At 39.6% G+C, this 17,696-nt stretch overlaps 1 protein-coding gene across 36 annotated transcripts in view; it reads left to right on the top strand.

Annotated features, from left to right (window-relative positions):
- Positions 1-17,696, top strand: part of TCF4 (transcription factor 4) — a 354,315-nt gene that overhangs the window by 321,674 nt on the left and 14,945 nt on the right. For 28 of the 36 annotated variants that reach the window (XM_040478741.1, XM_040478752.1, XM_040478743.1 and 25 more), the window contains 3 exons: positions 193-271; positions 2,850-2,926; positions 5,670-5,873. In XM_040478741.1, coding sequence (XP_040334675.1) covers positions 193-271; positions 2,850-2,926; positions 5,670-5,873 — 360 coding nt within the window. The remainder of the gene's footprint in view (positions 1-192; positions 272-2,849; positions 2,927-5,669; positions 5,874-17,696) is intronic. The other 8 variants (XM_040478751.1, XM_040478745.1, XM_040478748.1 and 5 more) reach the window with 1 other exon arrangement.

The following is a 17,696-nucleotide window of genomic DNA, read 5'->3' on the forward strand; positions in this document are numbered from 1 at the left end:
TCCTTGTTTTGGAAAATTAAAGTAATTGCAAAAGTTTCCACTTGAGAATATTGATGCTACAGTTGATTGTTACATGTGTTTTGTAAGTTGCAATTTTTAGGTGACTGGAATGACACTTTGTCGTTGAAAGAATTGTTGACTCTTTATTCCTAATAAATGAGGGTTTGTTTGTTCTCTCCCCACTGTTTTAAGATCTATTCTCCAGATCACACTAACAACAGCTTTTCATCAAACCCTTCAACTCCCGTCGGCTCTCCTCCTTCTCTCTCAGGTACTGTATCTAAATCCAACCCCGCCACGGTACCGGTTTGTGAAAATGCTTTCCCTCTCATGCTTCCCGGTCTGGCAGGCGGAAACTCACTCCCTCCAAAAGCACAACACGTAACATTTCCGAACAGACAAATGGAAAGGAGTGGGAGAGAGAGAGACTGCCATATGAAAGTATAGCCATTTACATCCAAAAGTTTTCTTAAAAATTAGATGTGTTTAGAATACTCAGGCATACAGAAAACTTACTTCATAAACTGATCTTAACTCTGTAGAAGATGTTCAACAGAATAACCTACTCCCAACAAGTCATCTCCGATGAGAAAGCCCAGTTAATACAGTCAGGAATATGAATATAAATTATATAGTCATCAAGTATAGACAGTTCAAAAGGATCATTTCCTACAGAAATTTTAGACTTTCCACATTCCCTTTTTAAAGCCCACATCACTGGCATGTTTGAGGAAAACTATAATTTTGTAAATAAATTGGGAAGTAACTGTGTGGAGTAAAAGGAGATGTTTGCCTTTAAAATATAACAAATTAGCATGACCTATGGCTTCAAATAATAAAATTATTAGTTGTTGAATTATGTTAGTAAAGCATTTCACTTTTCAGAGTTCCAATTAAGAGGCTCATTGCCCTTCTAGTATAAATGCTTCCAGAAGGCCCTATCTGGTGCACGTCTCTGTTCTGTGGAAAGAGGACTTGTGGCTTCTAAAAAAAGCAAACCAACGAACAAACAAAAAACAAAAAAACCCTAAATTGCATCTATACCTGATTGAAACCCAACCTTACAGTATCTGTAGTGGAGTCACTCGTGTAACTGTCGCCTCCTCGCCTCCTGTTATTCCCTGCCTACGGCACTCACGTGCCCATCCTAAAGACACTGGGTTCCTTGGTAAAGAATGGGAGGTTTCAGACTGCCCAGAGCTTGAATTCAGAGGTGATGGCCGTGGCTTAGGTAGCACCGAATGTCAGCCTTTTCCAAGCCTCCGTTCACACGGAGCGGGTGGTCACAGAATAGAGAGGGATAGCCGAACCTTTAGGTCCACCCGTCCAGACGGACAGAATTGAAACTGCAAGGAAGCAGAGATGGTATTAAGAGGATAATGGAACAACCGTGAAACATTCCCTGTGGCAGGAAGGAAAGGGAAGTTTAGAATTATTATAGACCCCTGGGTCAGTATTATACCGGTAGGCTCTGGAGTCAATGTCCAGAGCGAGAGAAGAGCAGAGACAACATCTAGCCCAGTGAGGCAGGTGGTGAGGGAGCCTGAGCAGGGAGAACTCCAAGTTTCCTATTTCAAACAAAGCAGCTCTGATTTCATCCATTTTATAGTTTGGGGGAACAAAAAGAAAAACGTCCAGAGTCTAATAAGGCCTGAGCACGACTATTTTAGTCTGATGCTCTGATGTTACAGATGAGCCGACTAGGGCCCAGAACGGGTGTGGGATTTGCTGAGGCTGCAGGAGCAGCGGTACCAGAGCTCGGCGAGAATTCGCTGCTCACCGTTCTGCTGGTCCACTTCCAGAGAGGAAAGGAAAGCTGTGATGCGCAAATTGTTCCAGAAAACACCACAAATGCCCGAAACCTGAGCGGCTTGCGGCATGTGGAAGACACAGAGAAAAGGCCGCTTGGGGTCCTGCTAATGCACCATGAAAGACCACATATTAGGAAGAAAGAACTTTATGAAGATGTAAATATGCGGATAAATTGCTATTTTCACACTGAAAATAGCTGGCTCTGTCCATATTCTGTCACTAAAAGTAATTGAACAAAATGTCCTACTTTTATTTAGCATAAAAATACACATACATGCACACCCAGAAATGACAGAAAGAAAGGAGTTTTAAAATGCTAACCATGTCAGGGCGTAAAATTACGGTGAGATCCTAGGGGTTTTTTTCTTCCTTGAATTATTTCCTAGTTTCCACATGTAGCATGCATTATTTTAAATTGAAAAGTGGTTTTTATTTTGCAGGTTAGACATGTAATATTTACTGTAGCAGAAATAAAGTTCAGTGAATCACAAAACATTTTCTTCAGAAGGAACTACCTACTTATTACTGTTGTTATATTGAATTCTTAAATTTCTGGTTTAGTGGATCACTGCCAACTAATCTTATTCCCTTAAAAAATTTGGAAGGCTTATCCTTCTTAAGGATCATTTTTAAAACCCGTAGCAGTGCTGTTTTGCATTGGTGAGAGAATTTTGGTTCCACAGACTGGCCTTGCATGAATGAAGGTGTAACACAATCCCCCTTTGCATTCTTAAAAGTGGCTTGACCATGGTAGTGACCTCTTTTCTTCACTACCATCTGTGAACCATTGGTAGGAACCATTGTCTAGCTAAAATTCAGAACCAGTTAAATGTGCCCTTTTAGGAAGAAGCCTGAGAGAATTCTGAGTTGAAAACGTTTTCCTTGTCCCGGAATTCTTGTATGGGAAGTTTACATGTATTGACCTTATTGTACAAATGAAAACTCAGCATCGCTGTTTCTAAAAGGACTGTTTAAAATGTCTGCGAGATTGTTTTCAGATTATGTAGATTTCACTGTAACCTCCATTTTAATGCCAGCAGGCACAGCTGTTTGGTCCAGAAATGGAGGACAGGCCTCATCATCTCCTAATTATGAAGGACCCTTACACTCTTTGGTAAGTCTCATCTTCTAATCTCTCCTCTAGCCACTTCGTATACCACGTTTCTCTTTTTGCGTCTAGTTGACTCTCTAGGGTTCTTATTTCACTAGCGGGGAGCTTTAGACTAATGTTAAGCACACGAGTTTGGTTAGAGCCTGAGTCATTAGACTATATATATATATATATATATATATATATATATATATATATACTTATTGCTGTTTATAGATTGTAACCCAGATGCTGTAAGCCCGAGGGCTCCAAATACCTAGGGCCAGGTAAGAGATTAAAAATCCTGGAGAGAGAGTGGCATCCGTCTGTCTTTGGGAAAGATCCTTGTCAACGATTGAATCACTTTACTGATAGGAGAGCGCTGGAGTCACGCCGAGCTGTGTGGCTGGAACACTTGAAGGAGACCTCTGCCTTACTTTCCAGAGTGGCAGGCTTGTAAGGGCTTTTCTCTCCACCTCTGAATGAGAAGTCTACCATCTGTTTCCATGTTCGCTTTGGTTCTTCTCGAAATCGACTCATGTCATTAAATGTCTGCTCTTCCGTTAGGGAGTAGCTGAAAATTTCCATGAGTGCAATTAATATTATAAGTACTCATCCCATGATGATTTGTTATCTGACACTGTAGTCTTTCTCAAGTCATGGTGGATGTGGCTGAAAATGTGCATGAGATAACATTGCTCTGGGCGGTATTCGGTCGCTATATGAATCAAATGGGGAGAGGTAGCAGCAAGGAGCTCTTCAGCCCTTCAAGGATGGTTTTCCCTTTTTTCATCCATATTTTGAGATAGAACACGGAAGAGGCATTGATTGGTTGATATCTGCCTAACTTAATGTGTTGGCAGCAGGCCAGAATTTCCTTTCTTCTCTTTTGGCTTACTGTTTAAATTAAGGAAAATCTAAAAATGGAAATACAAAGGTGGATTTCCCCCTTGGTTGTGGTCTTCTTTGCTGTAGTGTGGAATCATTCAGCCATGCATTTTGGCCAATAAAGGCAGGCACAGGGCAGGACAAACGTATGCACTACCTGCTTAGCCTACATTAATTAATTAACCCGCAGCCCACTTCCAGAGAGCCCATAGTAGTTTTAAGTGTTTACCTCCATCAGTTATTCTCTGGGACCCAGCTGTCAAAACTAGGTTATGTGCCACTGTATAGCCATGAAGTCTAGGTTTGTAGTTATGAACTATGGGTTTAGTCCTCTGAATTCTCAACACTCACGAGGGGATTCACAAGGAGAAACTGCTCTCCCCACAAGGAAGCTGTGAGCCAGAAAGGATGATAGGCACGTGTATTACTTCCTTTCATGCTCACATTTACATGTGGAAGTATGTATTACCGTTCTCATTTTTATAAATTATGAAGTATAGACTCAAAGAGGTTTAGTACCTTGTCAAAGATTTCATAAGTAGCAGCTAGGAGTTTACGGGAGGTCCCTTAACACCAAAGCCCACCAGATCAGAAATGCTGTGTACCGTAGACTAACTGTATTAGACATACATTCCTTCTGTCAGTATAAAATAATTAGAAATTGTTTTTCTCATGCAGTGGAGCTGGTACATCTGTTGGCACAGCCCAGTGGAAGTCAAAGTAGACTGTAGCATGATCCGGTACAAAGCAGCACTAGATCTGAAGTCCGAAGACTTAGATTCAACCCTTCACTATACCATTTCCCAGCATCGTGACACGGAGTAGTTAATAATTAATTTCTCTGAGCCTCATTTGCACATGTGTATGGAAGGGATAATCCTTCCCTGCTTGCCTTACACGTGGAGAATGAAGAGCCAGTGAGATGGCATATTTTAAAAACACACACTGGAAAGTGACAAGCAGGTGTTTATTTGATATCATTATTGGTCATACCAAAAAAAGTTCATACACATCTACATGTCCTTTTTCCTCACAAACTCTATAGCATCGACCTTTCCTAGTTGCAGAAAACTAGGATCTTAGTGGCTGGGATGAAAAAAAAAAAAGTTACTTGGTTTTGAATTCTATAATTTAGTTGTATAAGGTGAATTTTATACAGAGCAAGGGCTTTAAAATCAATTAGAAGCCCCCGGTAAGCAGTTATTTCACATCTTTCTGATTCTTCAGTCGTGAAATCTCATACCACTTTGGTGGACAACATTTTTTTAATGTTTGTTCTATATCCATTTTGAGTTCTTACTCTCCTCTACACACACACAAGCTGGTGATAATAGATAGAAAACAAGACACATTGGTAAAAATAGATAGTACTCAATAGGAAATTATAGTCTGTATGCATTTACCTGTCTCTGACTTGATACGTAGCCCTGTATCATTTGCTATAAAGCAGATGAAGGAAATATGCATCCAAGAAGATCATTTAATTGGGAAACTATAAATGCATCATCTTTTCATTGTTAAGCTTTTGAAATCCTTAACCAATGCCTGCTACAATGTTTCTTACATTCTATAGACTTTTTTGTTCTAAAGTAAATCTAAATTCTCTTTCAAGCAAATGCAACCTAGTATAGCAGATGTACATTGTAATGTCCTAGAAGATTACTTTGTTCATGACAAATAACACTATGATATACCATTAACATTTTCTACTAGTTTTCTAGGAAGGTCACCATCTACTATTGTTTTAATGAAATAAATTTCATTGGAAACATATATTCAAAACCTCAAAGGATGATTTGTGTCAACTCAAGTTTTGTTTCTATAACCTCTGCATGCATTTCAGACTAAATCCAATTTCGCATTGTTTGTTAATCAACAGCAAAGCCGAATTGAAGATCGCTTAGAAAGACTGGATGATGCTATTCACGTTCTCCGGAATCATGCAGTGGGCCCATCCACAGCTATGCCTGGTGGTCATGGGGACATGCATGGAATCATCGGACCTTCTCATAATGGAGCAATGGGTGGTCTGGGCTCAGGGTATGGAACCGGTCTTCTTTCAGCCAACAGACATTCACTCATGGTAAGTGATGGCATTTGTAGACTCTTTAATTACTGATCCTAACAGAATTAGAATTTCAAGTATAAATACTACTACTGCTGTTTTGTTCTTTTTTAAGCAGCTTTATTGAGATATAATTCACTTCAATGTAATTCACCCATTTAAAGTGTACAGTTCCATGTGTTTTATTTAGTATGTTCACAGGGTCATGCAGCCATCACTGGTCTAATTTTAGAATGTTTTACCTCCTGAAAAAAGAAAAAGAAATCCCCATTAGTTGTCACTCTCTATTCTTCCCTCTCCCTGGACCCTAGCAACATTAATGTACTTTCTGTCTGTATAATTTGCCTATCTTAGATCTTTCCTATCACTGGAATCATACAATACGTGATGGTCTTTTCTAACTGGCTTCTTCCAGTTAGTGTAATGTTTTCAAGGTTTATACATATTTCATCCTGTATCAGAGCATCATTCATTTTTATTGCCAAACAGTATTCCATTGGATAGGTGTACATTATATTTCTCCATTTATCAGGTGATTCATATTTGGGTCCTTTCCACTCTTGGCTATTATGAATAATGCTCCTATGAGTACAAGTTTTTGTGTGACGTGTGTCTTCATGTCACCTGAGTATATACCTAGGTGGACATTTCTGGGTCATTGCTGGTGTTTTAAATTCTTCATCTTAGTAACGCATCTAAAGGACCCACTTTTGTACATGTTACATTGTTGACATTTCAGATATGGAACAGGTTGAAATTTTTTATTATTATTGAAGAATCCAAATCGATGTCTTTTGATGCTGAGTATGGGAGGCAGAAATATCTGGTATGTTTATTGGTCTAAATATATGGTGTGAGACTGTATAATTCAAGATATAGTAGTTTTATTAGTCACTACCCGTTTATGAATAGGTGTGTATTTAAATAATATTTAAGTAGATTTGTCTGTATTACAACTGGAATTTCAATTCGGCCCATTGCTTTTGAAAAGGATTTGGGAGTGCACCCTTTTTATTTAGGTGATTATGAAAATTCAGAATCTTCCTAACAAAATATTAAGTGATGACAGTAAGGTGACCGAATGGGTGGAGAATTAATCACTAGTGACTCTATGTAATTTTGCTTCTTATAAACTCCTGCCTGATCAACAAACACCTTAGTGTCCTGTTTTGTACCTTGTAGGCTCTTTAAAAAGTTGCTTGGATGAAGGTCTGTCTTCTGCTACCACTGTAGCATCTCTTGTTTCCTGATGCTTCCAAGAGGAGAACACAAAATAAGCACAGGTTATTCTGAGGCTCTTTCAGTTCTTGCTCAATAGGATTCTTCTGTCCTCCTTTCAGTTTCTCTTAATAAAAGAGTAGGATTGAGAGTACCATCCTGAGCAGTATATGATGGAAACCTGCAACCAATTTGAAACCAAAAATACTGGTTTATAAATAGAAGCAATGAACTCACTTCTAAAACGTGGAAAGATATTTTTGAATGCCAAAGCTGAATCTTTTTTTTTCTTTTTTGCTTTTCCTTGACCTCTATCCTAAAAATTCATCATTGAGTAAAAATTGTTTGTCTATTCACGGCAGTTGCTAAGAGTTTACAAAAGGAAAATCTAGATTTTAATTTAGCTTGGCCTCAGGTAATGTGTTAAATACACTTGGGATGCATATAATATGAGGTTTTAGTTTGTACAGCTCTTTTTTTTAAACTACAATGTTTAAACAATACTGCTTTTAATTAAGAAATCTGGCTTTATTAAAAGCCAGATCTGTGACTTATAACCATTTCTCTATATCTGCTCTCAATCAAGAGAAAAATAGTTTAATTTCTGTAGCTGTGTTCGTTTTGCATATGTTAAATGCATGCAATGTGCACCCAGGGCATTGCTTCAGAGACAATTTTTTCCATAAATATGTAAAGTTTGCTCTTAAATACCAGATGTAGGTTAAGTGGTTCTTTAAAATAATAAACTATACTTTTTGGAACTATTTGACCTTTGAGTTGCCTCCCCCTTGAGTCTGATTCAAAGGTGGGATAGGAGGAAGGGACTGGAGTCAACTTTAGAGATGGGAAGTTGGACTGACCTGGGGGAGGGGAAAGGGAGAGACTCGAGCAGAGCAACAGAAGGAGGGAAATAATCGGCCAATATTACACAGAAACGTTTTTGATTTGATTTTGAAAAAAAAAAAAAAAAGCTATGCAGAAGCAATAAAGCTGCTAGTTTTGCTGATGAGGAGAAGTTCCTGTTCACTCATCTGAAGACGTTTATAATTCAGTCAAGGATGCCCGCAGAGCCAACCAGGTAGTAGACAAACTCCAAAGACGTGGCATGGGGATGTCCTGCTGCCCTTTAAACCACGAGAGGTTTTGCAGTCTTTCTCTTTTCTTCTCAAAAACATCCAGCAGGTCCACAGAATCTCAGCTTCCCAGCCTGAAACCCTAACGTGTGTGAAAGAGATCAGATTGTCATTTCTTTCCTCGCGCAAACTGGTATGAATTTTCAAACAAAAACATAAGAACAAAGGAAATAGTTTTTGAATTTAGTCAGTCTGAAGTTAGCCTTTGACCATTTGATACATTCCACAATAAAAAGGAAGTTGAAGGGGAAGAGAAAAAAAAAAACCCACTCCCCCCCCTCCGCCCCACCCCCGAACAACAACAAAAAAAAAAATTCAAGGAGGATACTGGTAATGTTTTCCACATTTGAATTTTAATACATGAAACAGGCTATAAAACTGTGGCCAGCTGCAGTAAATAAAGTAGCAGTGGGAGGTAGACACCGGAAACTTCAGCGCAGAGGACACTGGTGGGTGTTTCTTTCCAGCTACACACACCTTCGTTCGTTGTTCTGGAGTAGAAGCCAGTTGTAGTAACTTAAGACCCGTCCCAGGGCTAGTTCTGTTCTGAGCAAATCTCCTTTATAAGTCTCCTCAATAATTCCTTCTGATTAAAGAACAGACAGCTTTGAATCCTCTTGACCTCCATCCTCTTGCTTCCTCTCTCCCCGCCTTCCGAAAATCAAAACAAAATGGCTTGATAACTTGGAAGATGATAGAAGCATTTCTCTCTGCAGCAGCTTGAAATCGTGGTGGGGAAAACTGTGGTTCTGCCTCGGCTATTATGTTATCTCATTTAATTGCTAACATATTGTACTTAGCTTTTGATTCATAAAATGTTTTCCTTGGAGTTCTGGAGTAGGTCTTCAGTGATTTACTAAGTATTAGTATAATGAAAGGGTTTTTTTTTTTTTTTTTTTTTTAGCAGCATGGCTTATAATGTTAGCGTGAATGTTGTATCCTTGCAGGCTTTCTAGATGATATTTGGCCATGCTCTTTCCTGTCCCAAAACCTTCACTGGCTTCCCATTATCTACAAAATAAAGACCAGTTTCTTAAGCCGGTTTGTTAAGCGCCGTTACCGTTGACCAAAAGCCTTAGGTGTACCGTGCCAATATGCAGCAATTCTTCAGCAGGACCAGTCTGTTCATTTTACCAGAACGTGCCGTGTACATTCTCATTAGGTAGTTCTCTTATGTCTGTCGGGCTTAGCCTGCTCTACCCACATTTCTCTGTCCTTCTCATTCCCCACCACTCTCAAAGCTCTGACTCAAATTCTGCTTCTTCCAGGAAGCCTTCCCTTGCTGCAGCCACTTATGATAGTCCATTTTCTTTTCTACTTTCCAGAGCTCTGTGAGTCATACTGCTGGCTAGATATTTCTCTCACCCAGTCATGTAAGCCATGCAGGCGTGGCTTTTGCCTTACCACCTAGATTATAAATTCCTTGAGTACCATGTATTACATTTTTGTACCCCCCCCAGCAAATAAATCTTCAAAGTGGGGAGAAAGGAAACTACTGTTTTCTGACTGCCTCACAAGTTGCCAGCCCCTCCGCCAGATGCTCCAGAAACATCTCAGGCACTCTTCCCAGGAGCCCTTTGAGGATGATAATGACGTCCATCTTAGGAGTTGGTTACATGGGCCTTAGAAGGCTTGAGGAGGCTGAACTCATGAAGCCAGCTTTAAACTCAGATACAATGCCTCCACCTTCCCTGTTCTTTGTTTACTACCTATAGCTATAGGTGCCCCTCTTCAGAACTAATTTTAGGGTGGTGAGAGCTTGGGACTTTCAAATCGTGATAAATGTTCCTTGATGAAAGAACGCCCAGGTACCTTGTGGCCAAGTTCCCAGAAGCTCTTTACCGAAATGCAGAGGTAAAGAATTTTTCCTCCATTGCGGTATGTTAGATTAAAACCCACATCGCCTAACACTTATTCTTAAATCAGCATGTCTGTGCTAAGTGGCAGGAGGTGTAGTGAGCTCCCCTTACTAGGGTCATGAAGAAGTAAATTTTAAAGTATTTTTCTTTCTCAAACCGCCCACGTTTCTGACAAAATCAAAGCAGAAATCTCTGAATGTGAGAGAATGAAGAAACAGGTGGGTTTGTCACTAAGCTCATTAGACACGGTTACCCAGATATAACCCCCCTGTGCTTCAGATACCTCCATGGTTAATCCTGATGTTAAATCGTTAGGTTTTTGTAAATTATTGAAATGGCAGTTTTTCAAATATAGTTCTCTCCCGTATTCATTCGCTCTTCAGATCCACAGATGAGACCTGAAAGAAAGCCTTTCCGATGACCTAATCTCCTCTTTTAACTGATTAAGAACAAAACCCACATCAAAAATGTCTTCATGTGACTTTGTATGTGCTTCTGATTACTTGTCAGTAGAGTCAGGAACAAAGGGATCATTTAGCTAAAAAATCTCCTCTGCTATTAATATATAATGTTACTGTGATTTCCAGATCCTTTTTGCTTAAAGTCCATTTATTCATTTCTAAAAATATTTATCAGGTGGTTACCAAATACCAGGCTCTGTGGTACCACGTGGTCTCTGTTCTCAGCGGGTTCGTAGTTTAGTAGAAAAGGACACATGTTTAAAACCAAATTGCTGTGGAGCCTGCTTGGGATTCTCTCTCTCTCCCTCTGTCTCTGCCCCTGCCCAGCTCACGCACACTTACTTTCTCTCTCTCTCTCTCTCTCTCTCTCTCTCTCTCCAAAATAAATAAACATTAAAAGACAAAAAACAAAACAAAACAAATAACCTTGCTGCAGCAATATACCAAGCCTCATCAGAGAGCAGAGACTCAGCTCTGTTACCTGGGAGGGAAGGATGCCATTGTCTCTTGGTAGATGAGTAGTGACCTAAGGACCTGGTTGCTCTAATTGACTTAGGGGTGGAGGAGTCCTGTAAAACTCCCCACCCACACCCATCCTCCACAGCATCCCTGAGACCCCTTCCTAGAACCTCCAAGTGGGGTTGTGGCCTGCATTTCAGAAAACGCACATTTCAGATACAAGCCAATCCTAGATGAGTTTCCCACTTTACATAACATTTTCATTTGAAATTAAAAAGAATTTATCAGAAGAAAATTCACTGGGTGATAAAGCACCTTTTTTACTTAACTGACCTTTGAACATATGAGAACTTCTACCACGTAGGGCTTCATGAGATAAAAACTGAACTTAGTTTTGCTTTCATAGTTCTTAAGAGAGTTAAGACCATTGAATTTTAGATTCTAAAAGCACCCCAGAAGTCTTTTAGCCCAAGGCCCTTATTTTACTGCTGAAGACTGAAGCCCAGAAAGGGGAAGTGACCCAGGCATGGACGCCCACTAGTTAATGGCCAAGCTAGGATAGAAACCAGACAAGCCAGCAAGGGGAGCTGCACCCTTTGTACTAAATACCACACTGCCATTGCGAACTTCCTCTCTAACCCAATACCATAGCAATTTCAAAACTGTGGCTGATACTACGAACCTTTTCGTTGCTGACTGAAACTAATGAAACCCAAGGAAAAACTATTTTTGTTTTATTGAAGTATAATTGACATATAATGTTATCTTATTAGTTTCAGGTATACAATGTATTGGTTCAGCCATCTTATACGTTACCCAATACTCAGCACGATAGAAACCCAAGGCAATTCTTTATTTTTCTTTTTAATGTTTTTATTTTTGAGACTGAGAGACAGAGCGAGTGGGGGTGGGGGGTGGGCAGAGAGAGAGACGGAGACACAGAATCCAAAGCAGGCTTCAGGCTCTGAGCTGTCAGCACAGAGCCCGACACGGGGCTTGAACTCAGGAGCTGTGAGTGAAAGTTGGACACTTAACCGACTAAGCCATCCAGGCACCCCCCGCAAGGCACTTCTTTAGTTGCTCCTTGGCTTCAAGCAGCAGTAGAGAGTAATGGGCAGGGATGTGTTATCTTGGGTAGCATTTACTGGGATGTGGTCATGAGAGTAGTAGAAGTCAGAAAATTATATTTCAGTGAAGGTATGACCCGTAGAGGCTTTGTCATCTTCAATCATGTTCCTCTTATGTCTTCCCAGAATTTTGATTTCATAAAGTTTTATGTATATTTGAAGACATATTACATTTCTAAGCAATTGTTACCATAGGATATCAGGGATCTTAGGTATCCTGTCCATCCATATCCCCCTACAAATCCCTTGCCAAGCAGTCAACAAGCCTCTATCAGCCCCTTCTTCCAAGGATAAGTAGCTCTAATTGACCACAAAGCCCATTTCTGTCAGATGTTGGAAGATTCTTCTTTATGTCCAACCCAAATTTACTTCTCTGCACAGTCCTTGTTTTTCTGTCCACTGAAGCTAAGTCAACCCAACAGCTACTTTAGAAACTTGCAGTCATTTGAAAACTGTCTATTCAGTATATTTTTTTCCCTCTAGGCTAGATATTTATATCTTCAAATATTCACCCCTCCCCCCAAAAAGTTTTGATTTTATGACTGTCCAGTGCATTCTCCCTAGTTGAAAAGGAATGCTTTCTTTCTCAAGGACCTTTTAGCGTGTAGAATCTTAAACTGAACACAGTGCTCAAGGAGTCATCAGGGTGGACTAGGGTGGATCTATTACCAAACCCATTCAGTGTGTTGTATCTTCATTTAAAGGCCACCTAACAATACCCTTTCACCATTTTTGATGACTTTATCATCCTGCTGACAAATGTTGAACTTGTGATCAGCTGAAATCCATAAGCCACATATCTCTTAACTGTGGTACCAGTACAAAACTTCATACTCTGCCTTTGAATTTCACGCTGCAGCCTTCAGTCTGTTTCCAGTGGAAAAGTCTTCTTTCGGTCCTCATTCAGTCACATATTCTGCCTGCCGTATTCTGCCAGGGTGCCATTAATGCTACGAATAGAAGTGTTAACCAGGGGAGGACACAGAGAGCAGGCCTGAGTTTCAGTGCTACAGACATTCTCTGTACGCTTACACCGTCCCCTGCCTTAGGGCTTATATTTCAACCAGTTATGTCCAACTAATTTTACTCTCCTGCTGTCCGCCCTCTCTCATTTTGTCCGTACCATTATCACAAGACACTAGGCATGCAGTGTTCCCATGAATGAGGAAATGAGGTCTGTCCGCAAAGACTTGTTCTTGGTGGAACCGAACTGAGTTTGAGAGGTCATCGCCTCTGTTTCAGAGCACTTCGAAACTATCTTTAATAGCCTGTTATAGAATTTCACTTAAGATCTTACTCATCTACATCATCTTTCCAGAACTACCCTGTAGAAACCAATATAGGTTTTTCTCTTTGATTAGGTAATTTGCCTACCTATAGTGTTTCACCGTGTCTCCTAATCTCCACAATTATCAAATATTTCTGAGAGCAGATTAGCAGTCTCAACTGAAAGGTTTTTTTTAATCTATATCAATATTGTACTTTATTTTAAGAAAACTTAAAAGAAAAAAGAGAGAGAGGAAAAAGAAACTTGAAGAAATTCTCTTTATTTTTTAAAAATTTTCCTAGCTTTTTGAGATGTTATTGACATCAAACAAAGGTCAGTGTAAGGTATACAACTTGATGATTTAATGCACACGTATATTGCAAAATGACTACCACAATAAGGTTAGTGAACACCTCCATCGTCTCACAATAATGACTTTTGTGTGTGTGCCTGGTGATAACTTTTAAGATCTACTCTTAATGACTTCCAAATATAAAATACAGTATTAATTACTGTCCCCATGCTGTGTATCACACCCCAGAATCTGTTTTTCTTAAAGCAAGAAGTTTGTACCCATTGACCAATATCTCCCCATTTTCCCCAGCTACCACCATTCTGCTCTTCTATTTCTTTGAATTTTTGGTAAAGATTCTACATACAACATATGAAAATATAACAGTATTTGTCTTTTTCTGTCTGACTTAAAGAATTCCCCTAACCATGGATTAGTTACAACAGTTTAAGAATCATTGAACTCACCATTTGATATTTCTGCATAAACACAAATGAAAGCCCAGAGGTTTTAAATACAACCATTAACAACCCCTGAGACGAGTAGTTAGGACATGATACGTGCCCAGATCTCACAGCAGGGAGTCCAAACTAGGTACAGCCCTTCTCCCCCTCTCCACCCCCGCCCCCGACCACACACACCCATACCTGTTTTACTCAAGTCAGGCCCCGTGACCTGGAAACAAGACCGTCAGTCTGCACTGGACCGTCAAACCCAAAAGATTCCCTTTCTCTGCTTCTAGGACAAAACAAGCCTAGTTCTCTAATTATTTTCCCCTAAAGTATGTATTTAGCACCCTGGTGTCATGAACTTTTAGTAAATAAAAACAAAAACTTATTGTTTTCCTCACTTTTAAAATATGAAAGCATATTTAAAAGAGACTCTTTGGCGTTATCGTAGTTTTACTTTGCTTTCTTCTTAAATAATAGAGGAAAAACCAGGGAGATGCTTTTAATGACAGTCATTTTCATATTTTTTATTGAACTTTTACTGGGGACAACGACACTGTGCTAAACTGTCCATAGTTTGGAAAAGGCACGACCCCTATATTTTTAAAAAAAAAAGGAGTATTACCCTTATTTTTTTCTCGAGAAAGCAGATTTTCTGGGAGAAAGATAATATTATATATATTAGAAAATAAACAGATGTTCATCCCCTCATTCTGTGTCTTCTGTGCCTTAGATCCTTTGGGGGTTATGAAATGTGTGTAAGAGTCTCTGATCCTCTGATCCTGTGGGCCTTTGACCTTGGGAGGGTGATAACACAAGTATGTGACCGACTGTAATACAAGGTGGAATTATGAAGTGACCAGAGAAGCAGCTCAGAGAAGGATGAACATAGCCCAGCCTTGGGAGACAGTTAAGAAAACCTTCCTGGAAAAGGTGTCATTGAGCTCATATTAGAAGTTTGCATCGGATTTCAGCAGTTAGGGACAGGCTAGGAAGGGCATTGCAGAGCGAGAGAATAAAATGATTAAAAACATATGCAGAAAATAAAGGATCTTATGTGCCCAGATTGCCTGATGAGACGGGCCCTTGCAGCACCAGCCAGGGCGCCCCGGGTGGAAAGCCCCTCCTCGAAGCCCGGCAACTCCAACCACTGGCTCAGATATTTCACATGAGAGTCCACAGGAAGAGCGAGTTTTCATGTATATTTTTTTACATCCAAATTAAATTAACTCATGGAATTTTCCACCCTTAGGAATTAAAGTAGCTGCTCATGAAGTAATTCAGTTATGTCATTCATACCAAAACAGAAAATACTGGAGCAACCTGGCACTGTTTAAAAGCCAAGACTAGGCCTTGGCCATTTTATATATTTTTTTCAAAATCTGTGGTCGTTGTGTTATTTTAACTTTTATTGTGGCTGTAAATTTTTCAAATCAAAAGTGTCTTAATTGCTTAGAAAATAGAAGTGTAAAATGGGTTCAAAATAAGGAAAGAATTTAGGCATAGCAGCTTTAGGAGTGAAAACCTAAAAAAAAATAAAATAAAAAGGCAAAAAATTTTAAAAAGCTTGAACGCTGCATTTCTGAAACACGAGGATTCTACCTAATTGGCTGACATTCACAGTTGTGCATAATTATAGCTTCCTCTATATCCATAAATCATCTTACAACTATAAAGTTGAGTTTAACCAAAAGATCTGTCCAATATTAGTTAAATGACATCTTTGGGGAAGCATTGTCCTGATACAATAGCCACATTCATTTTCAAGCAACTAATTGGACTTACTGTCAAAAACCAGGGTATTGCGTTTCCACATTTTAATTTTACATTTGCCTTCTCCCTGGCTTCTGCACATGGACGGGTCTCGTTTGGAGCTGCAAGTGTGTGAAAGTTATTGGGGAATGGTAGTCTCTGGGTAATGTTTCTGTGAGCTACCCAAATTCTTCCCCTCGTAGTCTAGATGGGAAACAGCTGGGTTTTGTTTAAAAAGCTGTTTTGCGAAATGTCTGAATCTTGAGGTGTAGAACTGAGGTCACCAGTAAAGCAGGTGCTCAGGGACAAGTGAGAAAGACTGGAGGCTGGCTGGCCCTGTAACCTTCTGCGGGGTACTTCCTAGCAGAGGAAAAAGTGAAGTTGGCCCCTTTATTTAGTACACAAGCAGATAGAAGCAAGTAATCGCATTAGTGATGCTATTAGGAAGGGAGTATCTTTGAACATAGCCAGCCCTTGAGTGAATAATTAGCACAGTGTGAAAGGTACCAAAAGGGTTCTTTCCCTCACAGGGCTTCAAATACAAAGGTCCAAGAGTTTAACTTCCTTTAGATGTTAGAAGCACTTAAATTTCCTCTTTAAGTATACCCACAGTAAAAGAACTACAATTTCAAGTAAGTAGTACCATAACTGCATATGTCCTCCAAGTCCATGGATACAATCTAAGGGAGGAAAGAAACCTGAATTGGCCAGACCAGTACCCGGGCAGTTTTGAAAACGGCAAAGTAAGAAACATGTGGAATCACTAAAGTCCAGTGCACGGCAGATATCCACCAGTCTGCAGATGAAAGGAAGCAACCTCCTCCCCTGAGAGCTGGGGGTTATTAGCAGCTGTTTATCCAGTCGGGAATAGAGATTAACATTGTAATTTTTTTTTTTTTTTTTTTTTTTTTTTTTTTTTAAGAACTAGAAGGGAATTTGTTTGGGAAGTTGGCTCTTCATATCAAGTCACTGTGCATTGCCAAAAAAAACTTCCTTTCTCAGAACTCATGTACGAGAGTTGAGCAATGTTAGGATTCTCTGAGAATCTCTGGATTACCAAAAGTCTATCTCCATTAAATAGAACAGAAAAGGACAGAGAAATGGATGCATGCCTGCCTTTGACACATTCCCTTGAACTCTTCCAATGTGAAACAAGCTGGTTACCTGCCCCTAGCCTGCCCCTAACTGGGGGTGCTCTCCCCTACCCCCACATTCCCCACTGCCCCCCAACTTAATCTTTACCACTCTAAGGCATACCCAAATGGATTTTGTACATACCTACTTCTTGTCAAATGTCTTCTCAGGACACATTGGGGAAGGAGCGTCGGTCTCAAAAAAACCAACCAAACAAACAAAAAAAGAGTTGGATATTGGTATTTTTCCCCCTGATTTAATGCTACCTTTAATGTCATTTTCTTTTATTAAATCCTTTCTTTTGCTTTTGATCTTATTTATAGCAGAGCCACTGGTCATATGGAAACTATTATTGTATAGCTGGGAGATGAAAGACTTCACTGCAGTTAAATAAGAGTGAATCATTCGGGCCAATAATACAACACATACAGTGAGGTACCATTTACGTCCACAATGCCCTGTGTTGTTCCCTTTGTAGTAAAGCCGTGGAGGTTTATAAAGCGCTTCACAAAAGTCTGCTTTTTGTCCAAAATATGTAGTCTGACAACACGAAAACACATTAATATATAGTCCTTAGCTGCTTCTTCATATATCTGTGTAATACCAAAAATAATGCCACTTCTCGATGTAAAAACAGAAACTTTCATTTAAAGGTGAGATGTTATCTCATGGATGTTAAACGTCATCTTT

This window comes from Herpailurus yagouaroundi, unplaced genomic scaffold (genome assembly GCF_014898765.1).
Source record: "Herpailurus yagouaroundi ecotype Mexico unplaced genomic scaffold, PumYag 142, whole genome shotgun sequence".
NCBI classification, from domain to species: Eukaryota; Metazoa; Chordata; class Mammalia; order Carnivora; family Felidae; genus Herpailurus; species Herpailurus yagouaroundi.